The 23,723-nt window shown below is 48.6% G+C and overlaps 2 protein-coding genes across 5 annotated transcripts in view; both read left to right on the forward strand.

Annotated features, from left to right (window-relative positions):
• Positions 1-964: 964 nt before the first annotated feature.
• FN3K (fructosamine 3 kinase) lies at positions 965-10,995 on the forward strand. The gene is made up of 6 exons (XM_059906730.1): positions 965-1,374; positions 3,601-3,752; positions 4,638-4,729; positions 5,104-5,186; positions 9,523-9,645; positions 10,551-10,995. The coding sequence occupies exons 1-6, from the start codon at positions 1,234-1,236 to the stop codon at positions 10,887-10,889; spliced, it is 930 nt and encodes a 309-aa protein (XP_059762713.1). The 5' UTR covers positions 965-1,233; the 3' UTR covers positions 10,890-10,995.
• A 944-nt stretch (positions 10,996-11,939) lies between these two features.
• TBCD (tubulin folding cofactor D) overlaps positions 11,940-23,723 on the forward strand; it is a 175,135-nt gene continuing 163,351 nt past the window's right edge. For all 4 annotated transcript variants that reach the window (XR_009499404.1, XM_059906846.1, XM_059906847.1 and 1 more), the window contains exons 1-2: positions 11,940-12,281; positions 13,562-13,612. Coding sequence is in view for 3 of the 4 variants with exons in the window: in XM_059906846.1 (XP_059762829.1) it covers positions 12,074-12,281; positions 13,562-13,612 (259 nt within the window). In the remaining variant the exon portion in view is untranslated. The remainder of the gene's footprint in view (positions 12,282-13,561; positions 13,613-23,723) is intronic.

Raw genomic sequence — 23,723 nt, forward strand, 5'->3', positions numbered from 1 at the left:
ATCTCAGTGGTGCAAGAACAGCCTGCATTCCATACCCAGCAGGACTGCTCATCGAGAATAAAGACGTCTGCAGAAGTGCGAGAGCTCATCTTTACTGTCACAGATCCCTTTTCAGGATGCAATAGGAGCTTGGGCTTCGCCAGACTGAGAGGGAGAGCTGGGAGGAGGGAGACTTGCGGGGGTCAGACCCTTCGTACAGATGCCAAACAGTCTCCTGCCCACCTGCTCTCAGCCATGCATGTGTGAGGGCATGTGTACATGCCTTTGTGCACATGGCACGTGTGTGTGTGTGTGTGTGTTTTCTTAATATTTATTTATTTATTTGGCTGCACCGGGTCTTAGTTGCAGCATGCGGGATCTTCATTACGGCATGTGGGATCTTTAGTTGTGGCATGCGGGATCTAGTTCCCTGACCAGGTATGGAACCTGGGCCCCCTGCATTGGGAGAGCAGAGTCTTAACCACTGGACCACCAGGGAAGTCCTGGCACATCTGTGCCAGGAAGCTCCCTTCCTGGGACAGCCAGCCTCTGTAATCAGGAGTCCCACTCCGGGTGTGGTCAGCTGCCTGGTATCAGAACCCCAAGAGCAGACTCTATCTCTGATGGGCACCAGGCGCCCTGACGAGCAAGCCCAGTGCCAGCAACGGGTGTCACCAGGCAGTGCCTGGGGCCTGGCAGGACGTGGTCAAGACCGCCAGCCTTCTGTGGACTGTGTGAGACCTAGCAAGGCCTGTGACCCGCATCCCAGGGACGGCAATCTCCCCTGGACTGTCCTGGGTATTGCTGGGTGGGAGACCTCTGGGCCGAGGCCCAGAGAGGGTTCAGGGAGCCTCCGTACAAGGAGTTCAGGCCCTACAGGGCCCTGGGCAAGTCCCAGGCGGGTCCAGGCTCACTGACTGTGGACACACGGAAGGGCACCGCCCCCACGTCTGTCCCGCTATCAGAGAGCTCCGCCCTCCTCCCACAGCGCTGGGTCCGCCCGGCTTGGCCTACGGGGTGGGGGCGGCGAGCGCTTGCCCGGCCTGACTGAACCCCCGCCCTCACCCTCCTGCGAGAGGAAGACCGGGAGGCCGGACACCCGGGCGCTGGGAGCCCTTAGGCCGCACAGACCGGGCGCCTCCACCACGGACAGCTGCCTCGGCAGCGGCGAGCTCGCGTCCGGGCTCGCTGTCTGCGCGGTCCCAGGTCCCCCGTGTCCCCGTGTCTCCCGTCCCCCATCCCTCCCCCGGCCCCATGGAGCAGCTGCTGCGCGCCGAGCTGCGCACCGCGACCCTGCGCGCCTTCGGGAGCCCCGGGGCCGGCTGCATCAGCGAGGGACGCGCCTACGACACGGATGCCGGTCCCGTGTTCATCAAGGTCAACCGCAGGACGCTGGTGCGTGCCCCCCACCCCATCCCATCCCACCCCACCCCACCCCACCCCTCCCTGCGGCCTGAGCCTGCCCCGGGAGCTGGAGGGGAGAAGGGGTTGAGGGTGGGGGAGGGCTGGAAGGAAAGGGGGGAGGAGAGGAGGGTGGCGAGGGGGCTCAGACGCTCAGGGGCTCAGGGAGAGGCAGCGCCGTGGTCTGGTCCTGGGCCAGAGCTGGCAGTCACAGCCCCGGGGTCAGCTTGCGGCCTTGCAGAGGCTCAAGCGATTTCTGTGGGATTCCGAGGTTTTGTCTGCTGCGGGATTAATTTACTTCCTTTTGCCTGGATGCACAGGAGTTTTTGGTGTCTGTTTTAATTTCTCAACCATTCAAGCATGGGGGGTGGTGAAGCTTGGGGTCCTGGGCTGCTTCTGCCACTCCCCTGGGGCTCAGCTCTGGGCTCCGCTCCCCACAGCCCCTGGGTCCTCCCCGGCAGATGGAAGGAGGAAGGAAGAACCCTTGCCGGACACAGAGGGCCAGGCTTCTGCTCCTCCTACTCACAGGCCATGCTTGTGTTTGGACCTGGTTTCCATCGCCTGCTTAAAATATTGCTGTTAAATATACATGGAAAATAGTAACACTTTACAGATGGAGAAAACTGACCACAGTGTGTGCACCTCAGATGCTGAGGATGGCGCTCCCTTGGCCCTGGTGGGCAGCTCCAAGGAGGCCCCTGGTGCTCTGTGGGCCAGGCCCCTTTGAGATGCGGCAGTGGGGAGGGGGTGTTGGCTGTGGGCTGGAGAAAATCCCAGAGTGACCCCTCCAGTCCCCCTGCAGCACTGCCAACGTTTAGGATGGACAATGGGTCAGCACTGGTCTGGCATCCCTGCTCTGTTGGCACCAGGAACTGTTAAAGAATCTGGTTTCAGTACCCAAATCCCTCAAAACAATAAGGCCTGCCCACTGGGAAGCAGTATTGGGTTCAGGGTTCACGGTGGCCCTGGAAACTTCGCAGCTGGTTCCTGAAAGCTCTTCCAGGCTGGGATCCCATTTTTCAGCCTTGAAACCTTCAGTGCTGGCACACAGTAGGTGATCAATCAATACACGAGAACAGGTGATAGGTGAGGCCCTCAGGATGTAAGCAATCTGGAGCCCAGGTGTCCTCTTCCCCTGTACGTTTGGGATCTCACCCTGGGAGCATGGCTGGGGGTCACTGGACACCCCGCTCCATGATTCTAGGTGTGGATTGGCAGTTAGGAGGACACCTTGCACGTTCTCCCCTCAGGTCCTTTAATTAAAGGATGGAATTCTTTTCCTGTGTGGAAATAGATGCTTTGATCTTGTTCACAAAGGTTAGTTCTATAGCCAGAGGTATTCGCAAACCATATTAACAAACACATTTTTAACCCAGATATCGTGTACCTAAGGTGAGAGTTCACCTAATTTAAAATTGGGATATTTGTACAAAATGTTTTAGAAGTAGGAAGACCCCTGGGTCCCAGTGGAGGCTGTTCCGCTGCCCTGGGGAGTGGCTGTCTTCTTTTTGGGTGGGGTGCATGGCTCCTTCCCAGCCTCCAGGCCCTGGTGGGTGCTTGCCTCTGGGGACCGGCCCTGGACCCCCCAACCCCTGCCTTCCCCCGCCCCAAGTGTGTGCCCCAGTCACTTTGGCATGCCTCCCATGCTGCCCCTCATTTGCTGTAAGTGCTCAAGGCATCGTGGGGGCAGGTAACCTGGAAGGGGACCCAGGCGCAGCCCCATACCCTCCACTAACCTGCACTTCAAGGCACCCCACCAGCACCCCCATGGCACCCTGTGGCACCCCACAGCACCCCACTATACCCCCAGCACTCTCATGGTCTACTACAACACCCCATAGCACTCCCACCACCCCACAGTACCTTCATGGCACTCCCAGCACCCCCATGGCACTCCTAGCACCCGAAGGTTTCCCCAGCACCCCCAGAACCCCACCCCACCATGGCTTGTGCTTCCTTACCTCTCAGAGCAAGTGCTTGGTGCAGGCCTCAGTATCCTGTCCACCCTAAGCTCTCGGTGCAGCCCCTTCCTATCCAAAGGGGGCCACATTGCGTCCCACCCTCTGGGGGCGGATGCCTTGCTCCCCAGCCAGTTTTCAGCAACTGGAGGTCCTGGGTACTTGCGATCCCACATGGTGGCTTCTGTCCAGGGCTGTGAGCCTCAGCCTGGCTGCGTAGCCCCTGCTGGCGTCGGAGTTCACGGCCGTGTTCTGGACGCAGGCCCGGCAGATGTTTGAGGGGGAGATGGCGAGCCTGGAGGCTCTTCGGAGCACCGGCCTGGTGCGGGCGCCTCAGCCTATCAAGGTGATTGACCTGCCTGGAGGTGGGGCTGCCTTTGTGATGGAGCATCTGAAGATGAGGGGCCTGAGCAGGTGAGAGAGAGAGAGAGAGAGAGAGAGAGAGAGAGAATGTGTGTGTGTGTGTGTGTGTGTGTGTGTGTGTATGTGTGTGTGTATATGTGTGTGTGTGAGAGAGAGAGAGAGAGAGACAGGGAGACAGAGAGGAAGACAGAGACAGAGAGAGGGAGACGAGAGAGAGGAGGAGCAGCCTCTTGCTGAGCTGCCCATATAACTCCGTGCAGGGAGCAGAGGCAGGGCCAAGAACCACACCTGCCATCCCTGATGGAGACAGGAGCTCTTGCTTTCCATGCAGGGTCAGTTTGAGGTTAGTTTGCCTCCACAAAGCTGTGCCAGATAAGCGTGTTTGAACCATCCATTGCTTTGTGCTCAGAGGGCACCCGTGCCAGCTCAGTTTGGGCAGTGAGGTCTGATCTAGAAATTATCTGAAGTTCCTTAATTTTTTTTCTAATTATTAAAGTTATGTATATTCATTGTTTAAAAAATGGTGGAAGACACAAACTCATGTAAAGAAAACTAAAGGCACCCGTCATCCCAGAAGCAGGGAGCAGTCACTGCTACATTTTGGTGTGTGATTATCACCCCAGTCTTTTTCTTATATGTGATTTACATTTGCTTTTACAAAAATTGGGAGCCTTTTTTTTTTTTTCTACTTAACATTACTTTTTCCCTTGATTTGTCCCTTAATTCCCAGTACCTCCGTGGGCTTCAACAGAAGCCTACCCCTCTTGGTGATTTTATACTATTTTGTTTTTTGGAGGTCATTGCCTACAGTTCATTTTTTTCAGTTTTTAAAGAACAGAGAGTAGTTTTTAAGGTATTTAAAACATTTCTCAAAATGGAACATGCTAGCTGGTTGTTGTTTCTTATTTTAATTGGCTGCATTTCTTCTTTCCTCAGTCAGGCATCAAAACTAGGAGACCAGATGGCAGATTTGCACCTTTACAACCAGAAGCTCAGGGAGAAGTTGAGGGAGGAGGAGAACAGAGTGGGTATGTTCAGACTGCTGTTGTGCACCCTTGACCTGGGTGCATCTACCCTGGGTTGGTGCTCAGGCGGGACATTTCAGTAATGGGTTGGGTTGCACACCACCTGCCTGTAGACCGCAGTGTGAAACAAGAGATTGTTAAATAAGAATTTTGATCATAAGCTGGTAAAATCAGCTCATGGCCCCTTTTATATCCAGCTCTGCTGTCCAGTGTGCTTGAGATAGGCGTGTCCTTGCTGGTCCATGTGTGGACCAATTGCTACCACGTGTAGTACATCCTCAGCCACCCATGTTCCAGCAGTGCAGCCCAGGCCCATCCTGATGCTCTGCTGAGGTCTGACGTTTAAGAGAATGACAAGCGGCACTTTCTGTTGACAGGCCAGAGGGCTGAGGGCGCCGGGCCCCAGTATGTGACCAAGTTCGGCTTCCACGCGGTGACGTGCTGCGGCTTCATCCCACAGGTGAGTGCCTGGGGGAGGATGCTTCTGCTTAGTTCCTGACGCCCCAATGCTGGTCACCCCACCCCTTGTGTGTGACAGAGTGCCAGTCTGCTGGGCACCAGCAAGTCTGACTATCTGATTTCTGAAAGCAGAGTGTGAGCTGTGATAAGTGGGCTGGGGAGAGTAGATGTCGAGGTTCACTGAACAGAGCTCAGAGGAGGTGGGGAGCTGTGGGGCAGGTAGAAGAGCATTCTGAGCAGAGGAAACAGCAGGTGCAAGGGCCATATCACAGGAGGGCATGTGCTAAGTGTGGAGGACGGAAGTGGGTGGGGGTAAGGCAGCATTAGAGGTCAGGGACTAAGTCCTGGTCACTCAGCCCCTCTCCTGGGGCCTTTAAAAATTATTAGTACTATTGAAAAAAAACTATTAGTACTATTGAGATGTAATTCAGTGACATAAATGTCACTTTTAAAGTGTACAGTTTAGTGATTTTTAGTATATTCACAGTGTTATGCAGACATCACCACTGTCTGACTCCAAAACATTTTCATCACCCCAAAGAGAAACCACATACCCATTAGTAGTCACTCCCTATTACCCCGCCCTCAGTCACCGGCAACCATGAATCTCTGTCTTTAGGATTTGCCTATTCTGGACATTTCGTATAAATGGAATCATATTGTACAATAGATATACTTTTATGTCTCCCTGGTGTGGGCAGAGGGCCTGTTCTTCCAGGCGGAGGTCACTAGGGGCAAGATCCTTATGAAGCTGGAGGCAGATTTAGGGATCTTAGTCAAGGGGTAGCCCTCACATCTGGGGTCCCTAGAACTGTACCTGGTGGTTTACCAGGCTTGTTAAGACCCCATGAATCTCTGCTGAAGCCAGCTACCCTGGGGGTTACACACCTATCTGGAGCTAGTGACCAGCACGATAGTGTGGTCCCAGGCCAGTATGGCCAAATGTGGCTTGTTATCCTGCTTCAGATGTTGAGTTTAAGAGCTACGAGTCTACAGAGATTTGGTTGACCTCACACAGTGGCTTTTCAAGAACTGAGGAATGAACTTGTACACAGAACCCTGATGTGTGAAGCAGGTGAGGATGGGGCTGGCCTGTTAGGGACACAGGCAGCCCCCGAGTGTCCCTTCAGAGTCCAGGATCAGTGAACCAACCTAGTTTAGCTGCAGCCCGGCCAGGAAGGGGCAGGAAACCTGGGAGGACACCTGGTCCCCCTCCTTGTGCTGTGACAAGATGGTACTGGATGTAGTGTCCGACGGACATAGCCTGGATGGACCAGCCTGAAGTTTCAGGAGGCTCCCTGCTCCTTGGGAGGACTGAGTGGGCCCTTAGGGGCTGCAGCCGTTCATGGGGCAACCCTGAATGGTGGCACCTAGTGAGCTGAGCCCCGTTGGGGCCATTGGCTCGGTCAGAGGACTGACACAGTTTGTTTGCTGCCGTGTCTGACTCAACTCCCCATTTGCCATCGCAACACCAGGAGGCGGGTTGCCATTGACCCATTTTATAGATGAGGAAAATGATGTGCAGAGAAGCCAGGTGGTGCCTGAGTCATGCAGCTGGTAAGCGCAGGGGCCAGGGTTTGGCCCTGTCTGGCTTCAGAGCATAGGCCCTGACCGCCACACATCCTGACCCACCTGGTCCAGGTGAAAGCTGGGTCCTCCCACCAGCTATGCACCCAGGCGGCCCCGCCTTTGGTAGCTCAGGGGAAGGTCATGTCTTTTCGTGGGTGAGGGGATCACGGCCCATTGGTTCAGGTGGAGGGCTAGCCAGTGCTGGTCTCCAGCTCCAAACACAAAGTCTATGTCTTCATGACCTGGTCATCTAGGAGGTAGACCGAGGCTGGGACACTAGGGGCCTGGGCAGGCGGATGGGGCACGAGGGCATGCCATCCCATACGCCTCAGGCTGTTTGGGGAGGGGGCCTGCCGCCTTCTCTTGAGGTGCACCTAGCACCAAGGGGGTGAACCCAGGGCCTCAGCCACCACAGCCCTCTGCACAGGGAGTCTCCATACTGAGGATGCTGACCAGAGATGCATGCTCTCCAGAAAGTTCCTCCCTTAAGGAATTTCACAAAGTAACCCTTGTATAAAATAAGCTTTGCATCTTTTTTTTTTTTTTAAACAACTCTATTAAGGTATAATTGACATAAAATAAACTGCACCTACTTAAAAAGTACAGTTTGGTAAGTTTTGACATATGTATGCGCCTGTGAACCGCTAACCGCAGTCAGGTCAATGAGTATATCCATCACCAAAAAAAGTGTCCTCCTGTCCTTTTGTAATGTTTTCCTCCTGCCCTTCTCTGCCGCTGGCAACTGCTGATCTGTTTTCTATCACCATAGATAGGTTTGCATTTTGTGTAATTTAATATAAATGGAATCATATGGTGTGTACTCCTTTTTGTCTGGCTTCTTTCACTTAGCACAAACATTTTGATATTCATCCATGTTGTTGCCTGTGTCAAAAGTCCATTCCATTGTATGATAAACCATAGTGTGTTTATCCATTCACCTGTTGATGGACATCTGAGTTGTTTCCGGGTTTTGCTTTCACAAATAAAGCTGCTATGAACCTTCATGTGCAAGAGTTTGTGTGGACAAATGCTTCCATTTATTTTGGGTAAGTACCTAGGAGCCAATGACTAGGTCAAATGTAGGCTTATATTTAACTTTTTAAGAAACTACCAAAATATTTTCCGAAGTGGTTATACCATTTTACATTCACACCATCAGTGTACGAGCGTTCCAGGTCCTCGGCATCCTCGCATACTTGGTATTTTCCTTTTTCTAAAATTGTAGCCATCCTAGTGATTGTGAGGTATCTCAGTGAGGTTCTATTTTCCCTGATGACTAAGGATGTGGAGCATCTATCTATTCATGTGCTTATTTGCCATATATTAGGGACATAATTGTTTAGGATTATTACATCTTCCTCATCAGTTGACTTCCTTTCCATAGTGAGATGACTTTCTTTATACTTGGTGAGATTCTTTGCTCTGAAATTTACTTCCATATTAATATAGCTGCTCCAGCTTTCTTTTGACTAGTGTTAGCATGATTTATCTTTTTTATCCTTTTAACCTGTTTCTGTTTTTATATATAAAGTGCATTTCTTGTACACAGCTTATAATTTGGTTAAAAAATATAATTGGGTTAAAAATAATTGCTTTATTTTTCTAACCTGTTGATCTCTGTCATTTAACTGGGGTGTTTAGTCACATTTAATGTACTTATTGATATGGTTAGGTTTGGAACTGTTATTTCTTTTTTATTTGTCTTATCTGTTCTCTGCTCCCCTTTTACTCTTTTTTCTTTATTGTTGTTGTTTTTATAAATTTATTTATTTATTTATTTTTTTGTGCATTGGGTCTTCGTTGTTGGGTCTTCATTGCTAAGCGTGGGCTTTCTCTAGTTGCCGCGAGCGGGGGCTACTCTTCGTTGCGATACGCGGGCTTCTCATTGCGGTGGCTTCTCTTGTTGCAGAGCTTGGGCTCTAGGCGCGTGGGCTTCAGTAGTTGTGGCACATGGGCTCAGTAGTTGTGGCTCGTGGGCTCTAGAGCACAGGCTCAGTAGTTGTGGCACATGGGCTTAGTTGCTCCGTGGCATGTGGGATCTTCCCGGACCAGGGCTCGGACCCGTGTTCCCTGCACTGGCAGGCGGATTCTTAACCACTGCACCACCAGGGAAGTCCCACCTTTTATTCTTTATGCTCTCTTTCGAATTAACTTTTAATGTACTTATTGATATGGTTAGGTTTGGAACTGTTGTCATTTCTTTTTTATTTGTCTTCTCTGTTCTTTGCTCCCCTTTTATTCTTTATCTCTCTTTTGAATTAACTAAGTATTTTTAAAAAATTTATTTACTTATTTATTTTTGGCTGCGTTGGGTCCTCGTTGCTGTGTGCGCAGGTCTTCTCCAGCTGTGGAGAGCGGGGGCCTCTCTTCGTTGCGGCACACAGGCCTCCCACTGCGGCGGCTTCTCCTGTTGGGAAGCACGGGCTCCAGGTGTGTGGGCTTCAGTAGTTGTGGCTCGCGGGCTCTAGAGCGCAGGCTCAGCAGCTGTGGCGCATGGGCCCAGCTGTACCGCGGCACGCGGGATCCTCCCGGACCAGGGCCCGAACCCGTGTCCCCTACATTGGCGGGCAGATTTCTAACCACTGCGCCACCAGGGAAGTCGCTAAGTAAGTATTTTTAATGATTCCATCTTATCTCCCTTGTTGGACACCGATAACATTTGCTGTGCTCTTTTAGTGGTCGCTTTAGGGTTTAGGCGGATGCCATGCATAACTCTGTCCTGTGACCACCAGCTGCAGCACCAGCCCCTCCTTTCCCTTGTTGCTCAGGTGAACGACTGGCAGGATGACTGGCCAACCTTCTTCACCCAGCACCGGCTTCAAGCACAGCTGGACCTCATTGAGAAGGACTATGCTGACCGAGAGGCACGAGAACTGTGGTCACAACTACAGGTGGGCATAGCAATTATCCTCTGGGAGAGGGGCTGTTCTCTTATGAGCCTCCCACATTTGTGTGGGACCCCCTGCTAGAACAGAGCCAGAGTGGGGACTGCTGAGCCTGGAGCAGAGCTGGCCTAGTCGTGGACCCATAAGTGTCCTGACTATTGGCTTGATGGGGAAACTGAGATGGGGATGGGACCTGAGGGCATACTTGACCCCTGAGTGCACCTCTCACCTGCTTGGTCACCAGGTACTTAACCTCAAACTTTGCTCATGTGAAATGTAGGTGTTTGGCTTGTAAATGGTGGCATTTATTATTACTTTCTTGTCCATTCTTATGCTGTTTTTTTCACCAAGGCACAAAAACGTCTTACCTCTTAGAGCAGGTGTGGGTAGCAGGTATGGGTAGCACTTTGAAACCAGAGTGATTGGTTTCAAAACGTAACTCTCAAAATGTTAAAAACAGAACTTGCATATCAGTCTATCAGCATGCATCAAAGAAATTTTATTTAACTCATTGCTGAAGTAATCAGGCTACAAAAGAGGTGCAGATATATATGTGCTGTGAAATAAAAGAATAGCGCAGAAAGTTTGCTAAGTTACATACAAAAAGACTCCACTCAGGTTATACAGTTCATATTCTACATGACAATAAAACCATAACCTCTGAGGTTCTCTACTCTATTGTATGGAAATCATTAATATTGTAGCGCTTCTGGACCTAAATTAGTAGTAAATACTAAGACAAAATTACATTTCCCTGGAGTCAGAGGATCCTTATCCCTGGGCTTGGTACAAAGTGGTGGTTGGACCCTGAGCAAACACAAGGTCGTTTTTGCCTTATTTCCAAGTACTGGATGAGGAGACGGTGGCTCCCAGGCCTGTGATAACCCTGTGTACAATAATTATTTTCTTAGGTGAAGATCCCAGATTTGTTTTGTGGCCTAGAAATTGTCCCCGCCCTTCTTCATGGGGATCTCTGGTCAGGAAATGTGGCAGAGGACGACACCGGCCCCATTATTTACGACCCGGCCTCCTTCTACGGTCATTCTGAGTTTGAACTGGCGATTGCTTTGATGTTCGGGGGGTTTCCCAGGCCCTTCTTCACCGCCTACCACCGGAAGGTCCCCAAGGCTCCAGGGTTTGACAGGCGGCTGCTGCTCTATCAGCTCTTTAACTACCTGAACCACTGGAACCACTTCGGGAAGCAGTACAGGAGCCCATCCCTGGGCACCATGAGGAAGCTTCTCAAGTAGCAGCCCGCCTGTGTCCCCTGCCCAGCTGCTTGCCAAAGGACCAGGGCGGCAGCACCAGAGGCGGCTTCAGAGATGAATAAAGCCCATGGTGGTTTCAGGGATGGAACTGTGTGTGTCTTAGTTTCACCTGCGTCTCCGTCCTCCATGCAGCTGGGTTAATTTATGGGGGCCCAGACCACCTGAAAGGTCTACGGCAGGCTCATTACCTATTCCAATCTGGGGGGAACTTGGAGTTTGGATACTTCCATGACATTTGTACAGAAATTCACACAGATCTGGGGTTTGCTTAGGTGGAATTTGATGTCATGGCCCCCTGTGGATTCGGGTCTCCTGTTTCTGGCTTAGGCAGAGTTGGGGACCATGAGATGGGCCCACCTCTTGAGCAGTATCTCTGGGGCTGAGCAGGGCTCCAGGTCCACCTTACTGAGGTGGACAGGTGGAAAGAAGACACCCCCCCCCCCATGTGCGGCAGCCACTGCCCAGCCGCTCTCCCGCGCTCCGTTTTGCAGCTGGTGTTTTTTGCTCGATAAGAAGGGTGTGTGTGTGTGTGTGTGTGTGTGGCGGTAGCCTTGGGTAGGGGGTGTGCCCTGGAGGGTGCCTGGAGTGGTCAGGGTGTCGGGGTGTCCAGGGGGTCGGCGTGTCGGGCTGCCACCGTGGAAGGGCGGGGATGCCGGGCACCTCGGCCACCCGTGTGTGCATCTCGGAAGACCTGAGCCGCGCTGTTATCACTCCTCCCGAATCACCAATTATTTCGGGGCTTTACGAGCGCCCACTCATCTGTTGTCTGGAAAGTGCCTGTCTAGCGGGCTGGAGCCACTCCCACTGCAGCCCTGGGCGCCTGCAGACGGCTTTGCAGAAAGACGCCCGGGACCTGAACTCAGCGCGCGTGCTCGGGGAAGGCTGCGCAGCCGGCTTGTGGGATCTTGTCGCCCCACCCAGTCCTCTGGCCCCGCCCCCCTCGGGCTCGGCACCACCTCCGCGCGCAGTATTTTGGCGGCCGGCGCGCTCTGTAGCGGGGCCGGCGCGCAAGGTCGGAGGTCGTGGGGCGGGGCCGGCGTCATTGCCGCCTTCTCTGTCTCAGCAGTCTTGAGCGTTCGGTGCCTCGTGTCCCACGCCCCACGCCCCGCGCCCCGCGCGCGTGTGGAGCCGGCTGCGAGTCTGCGGGCACCGTCCGGCCGCCGAGGATGGCCTTGAGCGAGGAGCCGGCCGTGGGTGCCGTGGAGGATCCGGTGGAGGACCGGGCGGAGGATGCGGCGGAGGACGCGGCGCTGGCCTGCGGCGCCTCTCTCGAGTCGTTCGGCGAGAGCGCGGAGACGAAGGAGCTGCTCGGCCGCCTACCGGCGGTGCTCGGAGACCGCGCGGCCCGGGAGGGCGCCCTGGAGCGGTTCCGGGGTGCGCGCGGGCCGGAGGAGGGGAGGGGGGCAGCGCAGGCTGTGCAGGTCTCCTTTCTTGCGGTCCCAGACACGGGCGCGCGTGAGAGGTGGAGGGCAGTGGGCCTCCTGGCCGACCTCCGTCAGGAGGGGGCGGGTGGACCTCCCCTGGGCGGCTCATCTCCCAGTCCTGTCCCCATCCTGCCCTGGGACCACAGCAAAGAGCATTTCGTCCGAGACAGCTGTGTGGACGGGGCAGTGGGAGCAGGAGAGGCGAGAACAGGTTGGAGCGGGCGGGGGCCGGGCTGGCTGTGCGGTTGTGGGGCCCCCACCCAGAGCCTTAGCTGTAGGCAGCGCCCATGGCTCTGCCAAGACTATGCAGGGCGGCGCAGGATATCGGATAGGCGCACCGTAGGGTGCTTAGTTATTAGTCTAGGTTCTCCAAGTTTAGACGGACCCTTGCCGTTGTCTATAACGGGTAACTTCCAAATGACTCCTTAGGATCCCGTGGTTAGATAACTACGTAGGGTTTTGTGATTCAGTAAAACCGTCCTCGTGGACCCTTTTAGCTAAAGAAATTTCTATATAATTTTGTCTTCATGGGTTTGTAATGACAACGGTGAACTTCAGGAGGGGGCAGTGTGGCCGGTTGAGTGGAAAGAGCACACACTTCGGCAACTCGTCCCTGGGCTTGAATACCCTTCTGCCACTTGGGCTGGTTGCTTGATTGTGCTGTTTCTCTGGCTGTCGGCTGCGGTTAGCACTGAAAATACCTCTGGCGTAGAACTGTACTGAGGGTGAGGTGTATATCCAGGGACCAGTGAAAGCCCACTTTCCCATTCCTAGGGAGTGGTCAGATGTGGAGGTGTGTGGCGCATAAGAACTGCCGTAGCCCAAGTGGTCGTGGGATCTGATAGGAGCAGTTCTAGCTGCTGGTAGGAGTGGAAACCAGGCTGCCTGGGATTAAGGAGGCCGTGGTGTGAGGGCTGGGAGGGCACATGGCTTGGTGTGTGTGGCAGAGGAGAGTGAAGGGTGTGGAAGGTGTGTGTCTAATGAAGGGGAGAACTCAGCTTGGCTGTCAGCAGGCCATGAAGGAAGGAAGAAGCGAGGACCTGCGAGGAAGGTGTGCTGAGCAAGCAGAGAGCAGAGGCCAGGGCACAGTGGCCCTGAGGAAGTGGGTGGGTGGGGCCTCACTCCAGCTGGCCTGTGCTCTTGGGAGCTGCCCTGCAAGTCATTGTGGGAAAACTCGAGTGTTTCCGAGGCTCATGTGCATGTTAATTCTCACATTGTTTTTCTTTTTAGTAATAATGGACAGATATCAGGAGCAGCCTCACCTGTTGGACCCACACCTAGGTAAGAACAGAGGCTGAGGATTTTGATTTTTGATCATTCAGTTACAGATGATCACAGAGGCCTTGGTGCATGGAGTGTGTGTGTGTTTGCGCGCCTGCGCACAAGCAGAGGGTATCAGGATGAAGTGCCCAGGTCTTACTGGTTAGTGGGGCCTACAATAGTAACACCTGCTCCTGGCAGTGAACTTGAGAAGGAGGAAAGTAGCGATAGTAACTTCAGTTGAAGGGCAGCATGGGATGGGGGTTAAGGTCACGAACCCTGGGGCTAGACCGCCTAGATTTACACCCCAGCTCTGCCACTTAGCTGCTCTGTGCCTGAGTTTTCTTGCCTGTGATATGGGGTCATCATCGCTACTTGCCCCCAGGGCTGTGGAGATCTTAGACACATCACCAGGGAGGCACCAAGGGTTAGCCTCAGCGTGCACACAGGTGCCTTTTAAAAAGTGGGCTGGTGCTGTGCATGCTAGTTTTTCTTTTTTAACAGGTTTTGTAGAAGGTAAGTTTTCTGAACTCTCAGCTGTCTCAGGCAGAATAAATACATTTCATGTGTGGTTGGCAGCTTGGCTGGGTGGGGATGGAAGGCATGGGTCCATCATCTTCCTTCATCCAGTTATGCCATGTCCAAGTCTGAGTTTCTTTTTCAGGAGGCTTTTCTAGAACCTGATATTTTAGGAGGGTATGACTCGCTCTAGGCTTTTTTTTTATGCTGGGCATTAGCTGGACAATTTTAGGCTGAAGACTTGCATCCTTTGGTACAGGGAACTTTACTTCTGGTGTGTTTTTGATCGTTTCTCTGCTCTGCCTTCTTCTGGTGTGCCTGTGAATTTCCAAGAGTGATCCTCTGGGTCCCTAAGCTTTTCCCTTATAGTTCTGCTTTTGGATCTTTGTTTTGCATGTAGAAGATGTTCTTGAATTTATTTTGACAGTTGTTTTTACTTTATAAGATTGCTTGTCCTTGGTTTGGTATATTTCAAAGTTGTCTTACAGGTCCGGTTTTCCTCCCTGGGGAGCACACACCCAGCTGCTGGGCCCTGTGGCCCTGTGGGGAGGGTCCTGCTGTGGGCCTCCTAGCCCAGAATTCCCTTTTGAGTCGGGCACCAAGCCTGGCTTCCAGCTCTAAGCCCTTCAGCCTCCCCTCTTCAGGACATCTCTGTCCAGGATAGCTCTGTGCAATGATGGAATGTTCTAGATCTGTGCTGTCTGGTAAGGTCACCACTAGCCACTTGTGACTGTTGAGCACTTGAAATATGGCTCGTATGACTGAGGAACTGAATTTTATTTTATTTTTTGTTTTTTTCTTTGAATCTTAAATTTTATTTGATTTAAATTAAAAAAATCCAAATATGGCCAGTTACTGTGGTATTCTCCACTCTCAAGAGTAAACCTTTAGGGCTTCCCTGGTGGCGCAGTGCTTAAGAATCCGCCTGCCAGTGCAGGGGACACGGGTTTGAGCCTGGGTCCGGGAAGATCCCGCATGTTGCGGAGCAGCTAAGCCCGAGTGCCACAACTACTGAGCCTGTGCTCTAGAGCCCAAGAGCCACAACTACTGAAGCCCGCGCACCTAGAGCCCATGCTCCGCAACGAGAGAAGCCACCGCAATGAGAAGCCCGTGCATCGCAACGAAGGGTAGCCCCTGCTTGCTGCAACTAGAGAAAGCCTGTGTGCAGCAAGGAAGACCCAACACAGCCAAAAATAAAATAAATAAATTTATTTAAAAAAAAAAGTAAACCTTTAGTCTTCTGCCTGTATGGGCACGGTGCTGTGGCCTGGAGCCTTGGACCACTCCTGTTTTCAGCCCCACCTTCGTCCTACCCTGGGCTGTCCCCGGCACCTCAGGCCTCTGGCTTCCTGACTGTGACCCATCGCTGGGCTCTGCTTCTGTGCTTCCCCTGTGCGGCTCAGTTACAACTTGGAAGTCACTGCTGAAGTCTCTTAGCTACTGTTTCTTCTGTTCTCTTTTCCTTGTGGATTTGTTTCTCTTTGTTGATTTACTGGGGTTTAGAGGGTGGGGGTTGCTGAGGGAAGCACTGGAATCACCTGCTTTCCTGGTCTCTGTTCTTCCGTGAGGGCTGTGCTGTCTTTCCGAGTCTCTCTGAGCTGAGTTCTGGCTGTTCTCTACTGTTCCTGAGGTTCTCCTCTTTCCCCTGGGGTCAGCTTTTCTTTGTAATTTGGTCTTTTCATCTTGCTGGTTCTGTCCGTGTTTCAGACCAAATGGATGCAGACAAGGGCTCCTCTGCTTCTGTTTTGTAAGTTGGAGCATTTTCTTTTTCTTTTTTTTGGGGGGGGTGTTTTTTTTGTTAATTTAATTTTATTTATTTTTTTATACAGCAGGTTCTTATTAGTTATCTGTTTTATACATATTAGTGTATATATGTCAATCCCAATCTCCCAATTCATCACCCACCACCACCCCCCCCGCCAGTTTCCCCCCTTGGAGTCCATACGTTTGTTCTCTACATCTGTGTCTCTATTTCTGCCCTGCAAACTGGTTCATCTGTACCATTTTTCTAGGTTCCACATGTATGCGTTAATATACGGTATTTGTTTTTCTCTTTCTGACTTACTTCACTCTGTATGACAGTCTCTAGATCCATCCACGTCTCTACAAACGACCCAGTTTTGTTCCTTTCTATGGCTGAGTAATATTGCATTGTATATATGTACCACATCTTCTTTATCCATTTGTCTGTTGATGGGCATTTAGGTTGCTTCCATGACCTGGCTATTGTAAATAGTGCTGCAATGAACATTGGGGTGCATGTGTCTTCTTTTTAAAAATATTTTATTTATTTATTTATTTATTTATGGCTGTGTTGGGTCTTCGTCTCTGCGCGAGGGCCTTCTCCAGTTGCGGCAAGTGGGGGCCACTCTTCATCGCAGTGCGCGGGCCTCTCACCATCGCGGCCTCTCCTGTTGCGGAGCACAGGCTCCAGACGCGCAGGCTCAGCAATTGTGGCTCACGGGCCCAGCCGCTCCGCGGCATGTGGGATCCTCCCAGACCAGTGCCCGAACCCGTGTCCCCCGCATCGGCAGGCAGACTCTCAACCACTGCGCCACCAGGGAAGCCCGCATGTGTCTTTGAATTATCGTTTTCTCTGGGTATATGCCCAGTAGTGGGATTGCTGGATCATATGGTAATTCTATTTATAGTTTTTTAAGGAACCTCCATACTGTTCTCCATAGTGGCTGTATCAATTTACATTCCCACCAGTAGTGCAAGAGGGTTCCCTTTTCTCCACACCCTCTCCAGCATTTGTTGTTTGTAGATTTTCTGATGATGCCCTTTCTAACTGGTGTGAGGTGATACCTCATTGTAGTTTTGATTTGCATTTCTCTAATAATTAGTGATGTTGAGCAGCTTTTCAAGTGCTTCTTGCCCATCTGTATGTCTTCTTTGGAGAAATGTCTGTTTAGGTCTTCTGCCTATTTTTTGATTGGGTTGATTTTTTAATATTGAGCTGCATGAGCTGTTTATATATTTTGGGGAGTAATCCTTTGTCCTTTGATTCGTTTACAAATATATTCTCCCATTCTGAGGGTTGTCTTTTCATCTTGTTTGTAGTTTCCTTTGCTTTGCAAAAGCTTTTAAGTTTCATTAAGTTCCATTTGTTTATTTTTTTATTTTTAAAAATTTATTTATTTTATTTATTTATTTTTGGCTGCACTGGGTCTTCATTGCTGCTCGCGGGCCTTCTCTAGTTGCAACAAGCAGGGACCACTCCTCGTTGCGGTGCGCGGGCCTCCCACTGCGGTGGCCTCTCCCGTTGCGGAGCACGGGCTCTAGGCACGCGGGCTTCCGTAGTTGTGGCTTGCAGGCTCCAGAGCGCAGGCTCAACAGCTGTGGCGCACGGGCCCAGCTGCTCTGCGGCATGTGGGATCTTCCCGGACCAGGGCTCGAACCCACATCCCCTGCATTGGCAGGCGGGCTCTTAATCACTGTGCCACCAGGGAAGCCCCATTTGTTTATTTTTGTTTTTATTTCCATTACTTTAGGAGGTGGATCAAAAAAGATCTTGCTGTGATTGATGTCAAAGAGTGTTCTTCCTATGTTTTCCTCTAAGAGTTTTACAGTGTCTGGTCTTACATTTAGGTCTCTAATCCATTTTGAGTTTATTTTTGTGTATGGTGTTAGGGAGTGTTCTAATTTCATTCTTTTGCATGTAGCTGTCCAGTTTTCCCAGCACCACTTATTGAAGAGACTGTCTTTTCCCCATTGTATATCCTTGCCTCCTTTGTCATAGATTAGTTGACCATAGGTGCGTGGGTTTATCTCTGGGCTTTCTATCTTGTTCCATTGATCTGTATTTCTGTTTTTGTGCTAGTACCATATTGTCTTGATTACTGTAGCTTTGTAGTATAGTCTGAAGTCAGGGAGTCTGATTCCTCTAGCTCCGTTTTTTTCCCTCAAGACTGCTTTGGCTATTCGGGGTCTTTTGTGTCTCCATACCAATTTTAAGATTTTTTCTTCTAGCTCTGTAAAAAACGCCACTGGTAATTTGATAGGGATTGCATTGAATCTGTAGGTTGCTTTGGGTAGTATAGACATTTTCAGAATATTGATTCTTGTAATCCGGGAGCATGGTATATCTCTCCATCTGTTTGTGTCATCTTTGATTTCTTTCATCAGTATCTTATAGTTTTCCGAGTACAGGTCTTTTACCTCCTTAGGTAGGTTTATTCCTAGGTATTTTATTCTTTTTGTTGCAGTGGTGAATGGGATTGTTTCCTTAATTTCTCTTTCTGATCTTTTGTTGTTAGTGTATAGTAATGCAAGAGATTTCTGTGCATTAATTTTGTATACTGCAACTTTACCAAATTCATTGATTAGCTCTAATAGTTTTCTGGTGGCATCTTTAAGATTCTGTATGTATAGTATCATGTCATCTGCAAACAGTGACAGTTTTACTTCTTCTTTTCCAATTTGTATTCCTTTTATTTATTTTTCGCTCTGACTGCCGTGGCTAGGACTTCCAAAACTATGTTGAATAATAGTGGCAAGAGTGGGCATCCTTGTCTCGTTCCTGATCTTAGAGAAAATGCTTTCAGTTTTTCACCATTGAGAATGATGTTTGCTGTGGGTTTGTCATATATGGCTTTTATTATGTTGAGTTAGGTTCCCTCTGTGCCCACTTTCTGGAGAGTTTTTATCATAAATGGGTGTTGAATTTTGTCAAAAGCTTTTTCTGCATCTATTGAGATGATCATATGGTTTTTATTCTTCAATTTGTTAATATCGTGTATCACATTGATTGACTTGCGTATACTGAAGAATCTTTGCATCCCTGGGATAAATCCCACTTGATCGTGGTGTATGATCCTTTTAATGTGTTGTTGTATTCTGTTTGCTAGTATTTTGTTGAGGATTTTTGCATCTATATTCATCAGTGATAATTGGTCTGTAGTTTTCTTTTTTTGTAGTATCTTTGTCTGGTTTTGGTATCAGGGTGATGGTGGCCTCTTAGAATGAGTTTGAGAGTGTTCCTTCCTCTGCAGTTTTTTGGAAGAGTTTGAGAAGGTTGGGTGTTAGCTCTTCTCTAAATGTTTGATAGAATTCACCTGTGAAGCCATCTGGTCCTGGACTTTCGTTTGTTGGAAGATTTTTAATCCCAGTTTCAATTTCATTACTTGTGATTGGTTTGTTCATATTTTCTGTTTCTTCCTGGTTCAGTCTTGGAAGGTTATAACTTTCCAAGAATTTGTCCATTTCTTCCAGGTTGTCCATTTTGTTGGCATAGAGTTGCTTGTAGTAGTCTCTTAGGATGCTTTGTATTTCTGTGGTGTCCATTGTAACTTCTCCTTTTTCATTTCTAATTTTATTGATTTGAGTCCTCTCCCTTTTTTTCTTGATGAGTCTGGCTAAGGCTTTATCAATTTTGTTTATCTTCTCAAAGAACCAGCTTTTAGTTTTATTGATCTTTGCTATTGTTTTCTTTGTTTCTATTTCATTTATTTCTGCTCTGATTGTTATGATTTCTTTCCTTCTACTAACTTTGGGTTTTGTTCTTTCTCTTGTTCCTTCAAGTGTAAGGTTAGATTGTTTATATGAGATTTTTCTTGTTTCTTGAGGTAGGCTTGTGTTGCTATAAACTTCCCTCTTAGAACTGCTTTTGCTGCATCCCATATGTTTTGGATTGTTGTGTTTTCATTGTAATTTGTCTCTAGGTATTTTTTGATTTCCTCTTTGATTTCTTCAGTGATCTCCTGGTTATTTAATAATGTATTGTTTAGCCTCCATATGATTGTGCTTTTTACGTTTTTTTCCCTGTAATTGATTTCTAATCTCATAGCATCTTGGTTGGAAAAGATGCTTGATATGATTTCAATTTTCTTAAATTTACCGAGGCTTGATTTGTGACCCAAGATGTGATCTATCCTGGAGAATGTTCCATGTGCACTTGAGAAGAAAGTGTAATTTGCTGTTTTTGGATGGAATGTCCTATAAATATCAATTAAATGTATCTGGTCTATTGTGTCATTTAAATCTTGTGTTTCTTTATTAATTTTCTGTCTGAATGATCTGTCCTTTGGTGTAAGTGAGATGTTAAGGTCCCCCACTATTATTGTGTTACTGTTGATTTCCTCTTTTATAGCTGTTAGCAGTTGCCATATGTATTGAGGTGCTCCTATGTTGGGTGCATGTATATTTTTAACTGTTATGTCTTGTCTTGGATTGATGCCTTGATCATTATGTAGTGTCCTTCCTTGTCTCTTGTAACATTCTTTATTTTAAAGTCTATTTTATCTGATATGAGTATTGCTACTCCAGCTTTCTTTTAATTTCCATTTGCATGGAGTATCTTTTTCCATCCCCTCACTTTCAGTCTGTATGTGTCCCTAGGTCTGAAGTGGGTCTCTTGTAGACAGCATATATATGGGTCTTGTTTTTGTAACCATTCAACGAGCCTGCGTTTTTTGGTTGGAGCATTTAATCCATTCACGTTTAAGGTAATTATTGATATGTATGTTCCTATTACCATTTTCTTAATTGTTATGGGTTTGTTTTTGTAGGTCCTTTTCTTCTCTTGTGTTTCCCACTTAGAGAAGTTCCTTTAGCATTTGTTGTAGAGCTGGTTTGGTGGTGCTGAATTCTCTTAGCTTTTGCTTGTCTGTAAAGCTCTTGATTTCTCTGTAGAATCTGAATGAGATCCTTGCTGGGTAGAGTAATCTTGGTTGTAGTTTCTTCCCTTTCATCACTTTAAGTATATCATGCCACTCCCTTCTGGCTTGTAGAGTTTCTGCTGAGAAATCAGCTCTTAACCTTATGGGAGTTCCTTTGTATGTTATTTGTCGTTTTTCCCTTGTTGCTTTCAATAATTTTTCTTTGTCTTTAATTTTTGTCAATTTGATTACTCTGTGTCTTGGCGTGTTTTTCCTTGGTTTTATCCTGACTGCGACTCTCTGCACTTCCTGGACCTGGGTGGCTATTTCCTTTCCCATATTAGGGAAGTTTTTGACTGTAATCTCTAAAGATGTTTTCTCTGGTCCTTTCTCTCTCTCTTCTCCTTCTGGGACCCCTATAATGCGAATATTGTTGCGTTTAATGTTGTCCCAGAGATCTCTCAGGTTGTCTTCATTTCTTTTCATTCTTTTTTCTTTATTCTGTTCCACGGCAGTGAATTCCACCTTTCTGTCTTCCAGGTCACTTATCCGTTCTTCTGTCTCAGTTATTCTGCTATTGATTCCTTCTAGCGTATTTTTCCTTTCAGTTGTTGTATTGTTCATCTCTGTTTGTTTGTTCTTTAATTCTTCTTGGTGTTTGTTCTTTAATTCTTCTAGGCCTTTGTTAAACATTTCTTGCATCTTCTCGATCTTTGCCTCCATTCTTTTTCCGAGGTCCTGGATCATCTTCACTATCATTATTCTGAATTCTTTTTCTGGAAGGTTGCCTATCTCCACTTCATTTGGTTGTCTTTCTGGGGTTTTATCTTGTTCCTTCATCTGGTGCAAAGTCCTCTGCCTTTTCATTTTGTTTTTCTGTGAATGTGGTTTTCCTTCCACAGGCTGCAGAATTGTAGCTCTTCTTCCTTCTGCCTTGGAGCATTTTCATCTAGACTTTTCCTGAACGGGATTCTGATGGGCAGCTCCTTGTGGGGCAGTATGGCGAGTTGATGGACAGATTTTCTCTTAGAACAAGTGAGTTGGTCGAGATTTCTATCTAACATCAAGGATGTTCCAGATGCCAGAATGAAGGCCTTTACCTGGGGTACTCCTGTCTCCTCCGGAGAATCCTTCATTTACTTAAGTATTTGTTCAGAGTTTGGTCCCCGGTGAGTGATTCTGGGGCTACAGCGATCGCAGACCCCTCCCTGCTTTGGGCCCCACTGCACTTGCTGACTCTGAGCTCTCCTTGGCTGTGCAGGTGGGCATGTATGACGTGGCCTTCTCTGCCTGCTTAATTTGGAGCTGCCTTTCTCCCAGAAGTCTTTTTTTTGATGTGGACCATTTTTAGAGTCTTTATTGAATTTGTTACAATATTGCTTCTGTTTTATGTTTTGGTTTTATTGGCCATGAGGCATGTGGGATCTTAGCTCCCTGACCAGGGATCAAACCCACACCCCCTGCAATGGAAGGCGAAGTCTTAAACACTGGACTGCCAGGGAAGTCCCTCTCCCAGAAGTCTTTATAACCGCTTTCTCCCTATTCTTGCAGCTGGTCAGGACTTTCCATTTTGTGCAGCTGTACTTTTATTTTACTGGGTCTTAGGAGCAGTGAGAGGCAGATGTGTGTGGACTCCTGTTTTGTCCAGTTTTGTACTCTTGCAAGTAGCCCAACAAACATCCTTAACACACCTCTTTGCGCAATTTCCAGATATTTTGTTAGAGTAATTTTCAGGAAGTGGGAGTGGTGGGCTTTTGATACTTCAAATTCACCTTAAGTTTCCATCCACAGTATATGAAAGTGTCCTTTTCTTTTACATTGTTGCCAAGACTGGATTTGAATATTTGAAATCTTTACCAACATAAAGTTATCTATTAAAGGATGAAAAGGGATCATGTGCTTTTATTTTGCATTTTGTTGTTTCCTAGTGAAGGTGAATTTTTTTTTTTATCATTTATTGTTACATTTGCACAGTATTTCTCCCTTTGTGAATTGTCCATTCATATCCTTTCACTTGATGTTTTTACCTTGTTCTAAACAATTTTTAAATGAATCAGTTAATTAATCATCACAGTAATCTCGTAATACCTGTGGAAGATCATCATTATTATTATTTATTTAGTTTTTTGCACACAGTTTATTTATTTAAAAAAATTTTAAAAATTATTATTTTTCAAATTTTCGGCTGTGTTGGGTCTTCGTTGCTGGGCGCAGGCTTTTCTCTGGTTGCTGCGCGCGGGGGCTACTCTTCGTTGTGGTGCGCGGGCGTCTCATTGCGGTGGCTTCTCCTGTTGTGGAGCATGGGCTCTAGGTGCATGGGCTTTAGTATTTGTGGCACGCGGGCTCAGTAATTGTGGCTCGCGGGCTCAGTACTTGTGGCTTGCAGGCTCTAGAACACAGGCTCAGTAGTTGTGGCCCACAGACTTAGTTGCTCCGCAGCATGTGGGATCTTTCCGAAGCAGGGCTTGAACCTGTGTCCCCTGCATTGGCAGGCGGATTCTTAACCGCTGTGCCACCAGGGAAGTCCCAGAAGGTCATTATTATTTATGCTCTATTTTTTTATTATTATTATTATTTTTAAATTGGTGAGTGACTATTTATTTATTTATTTATTTATTTTATTATTTTTTTTTGGCTGTGTTGGGTCTTCGTTTCTGTGCGAGGGCTTTCTCTAGTTGTGGCAAGTGGGGGCCACTCTTCATCGCGGTGCGCGGGCCTCTCACTGTCGCGGCCTCTCTTGTTGCAGAGCACAGGCTCCAGACGCACAGGCTCAGTAGTTGTGGCTCACAGGCTCGGTTGCTCCGTGGCCTGTGGGATCTTCCCAGACCAGGGCCCGAACCCGTGTCCCCTGCATTGGCAGGCAGATTCTCAACCACTGCGCCACCAGGGAAGCCCCAGAAGGTCATTATTATTAACCACAGTTTACAGATAAGAAAATGCAGCAGAGTTCTGAGAGGTTAACTTACCCAAGGACACACAGCTAGTTAGTGTTCCAGCCAAGATTTAAATGCAGA

Source organism: Balaenoptera ricei, chromosome 20, assembly GCF_028023285.1.
Source record: "Balaenoptera ricei isolate mBalRic1 chromosome 20, mBalRic1.hap2, whole genome shotgun sequence".
Classification (NCBI taxonomy): Eukaryota; Metazoa; Chordata; class Mammalia; order Artiodactyla; family Balaenopteridae; genus Balaenoptera; species Balaenoptera ricei.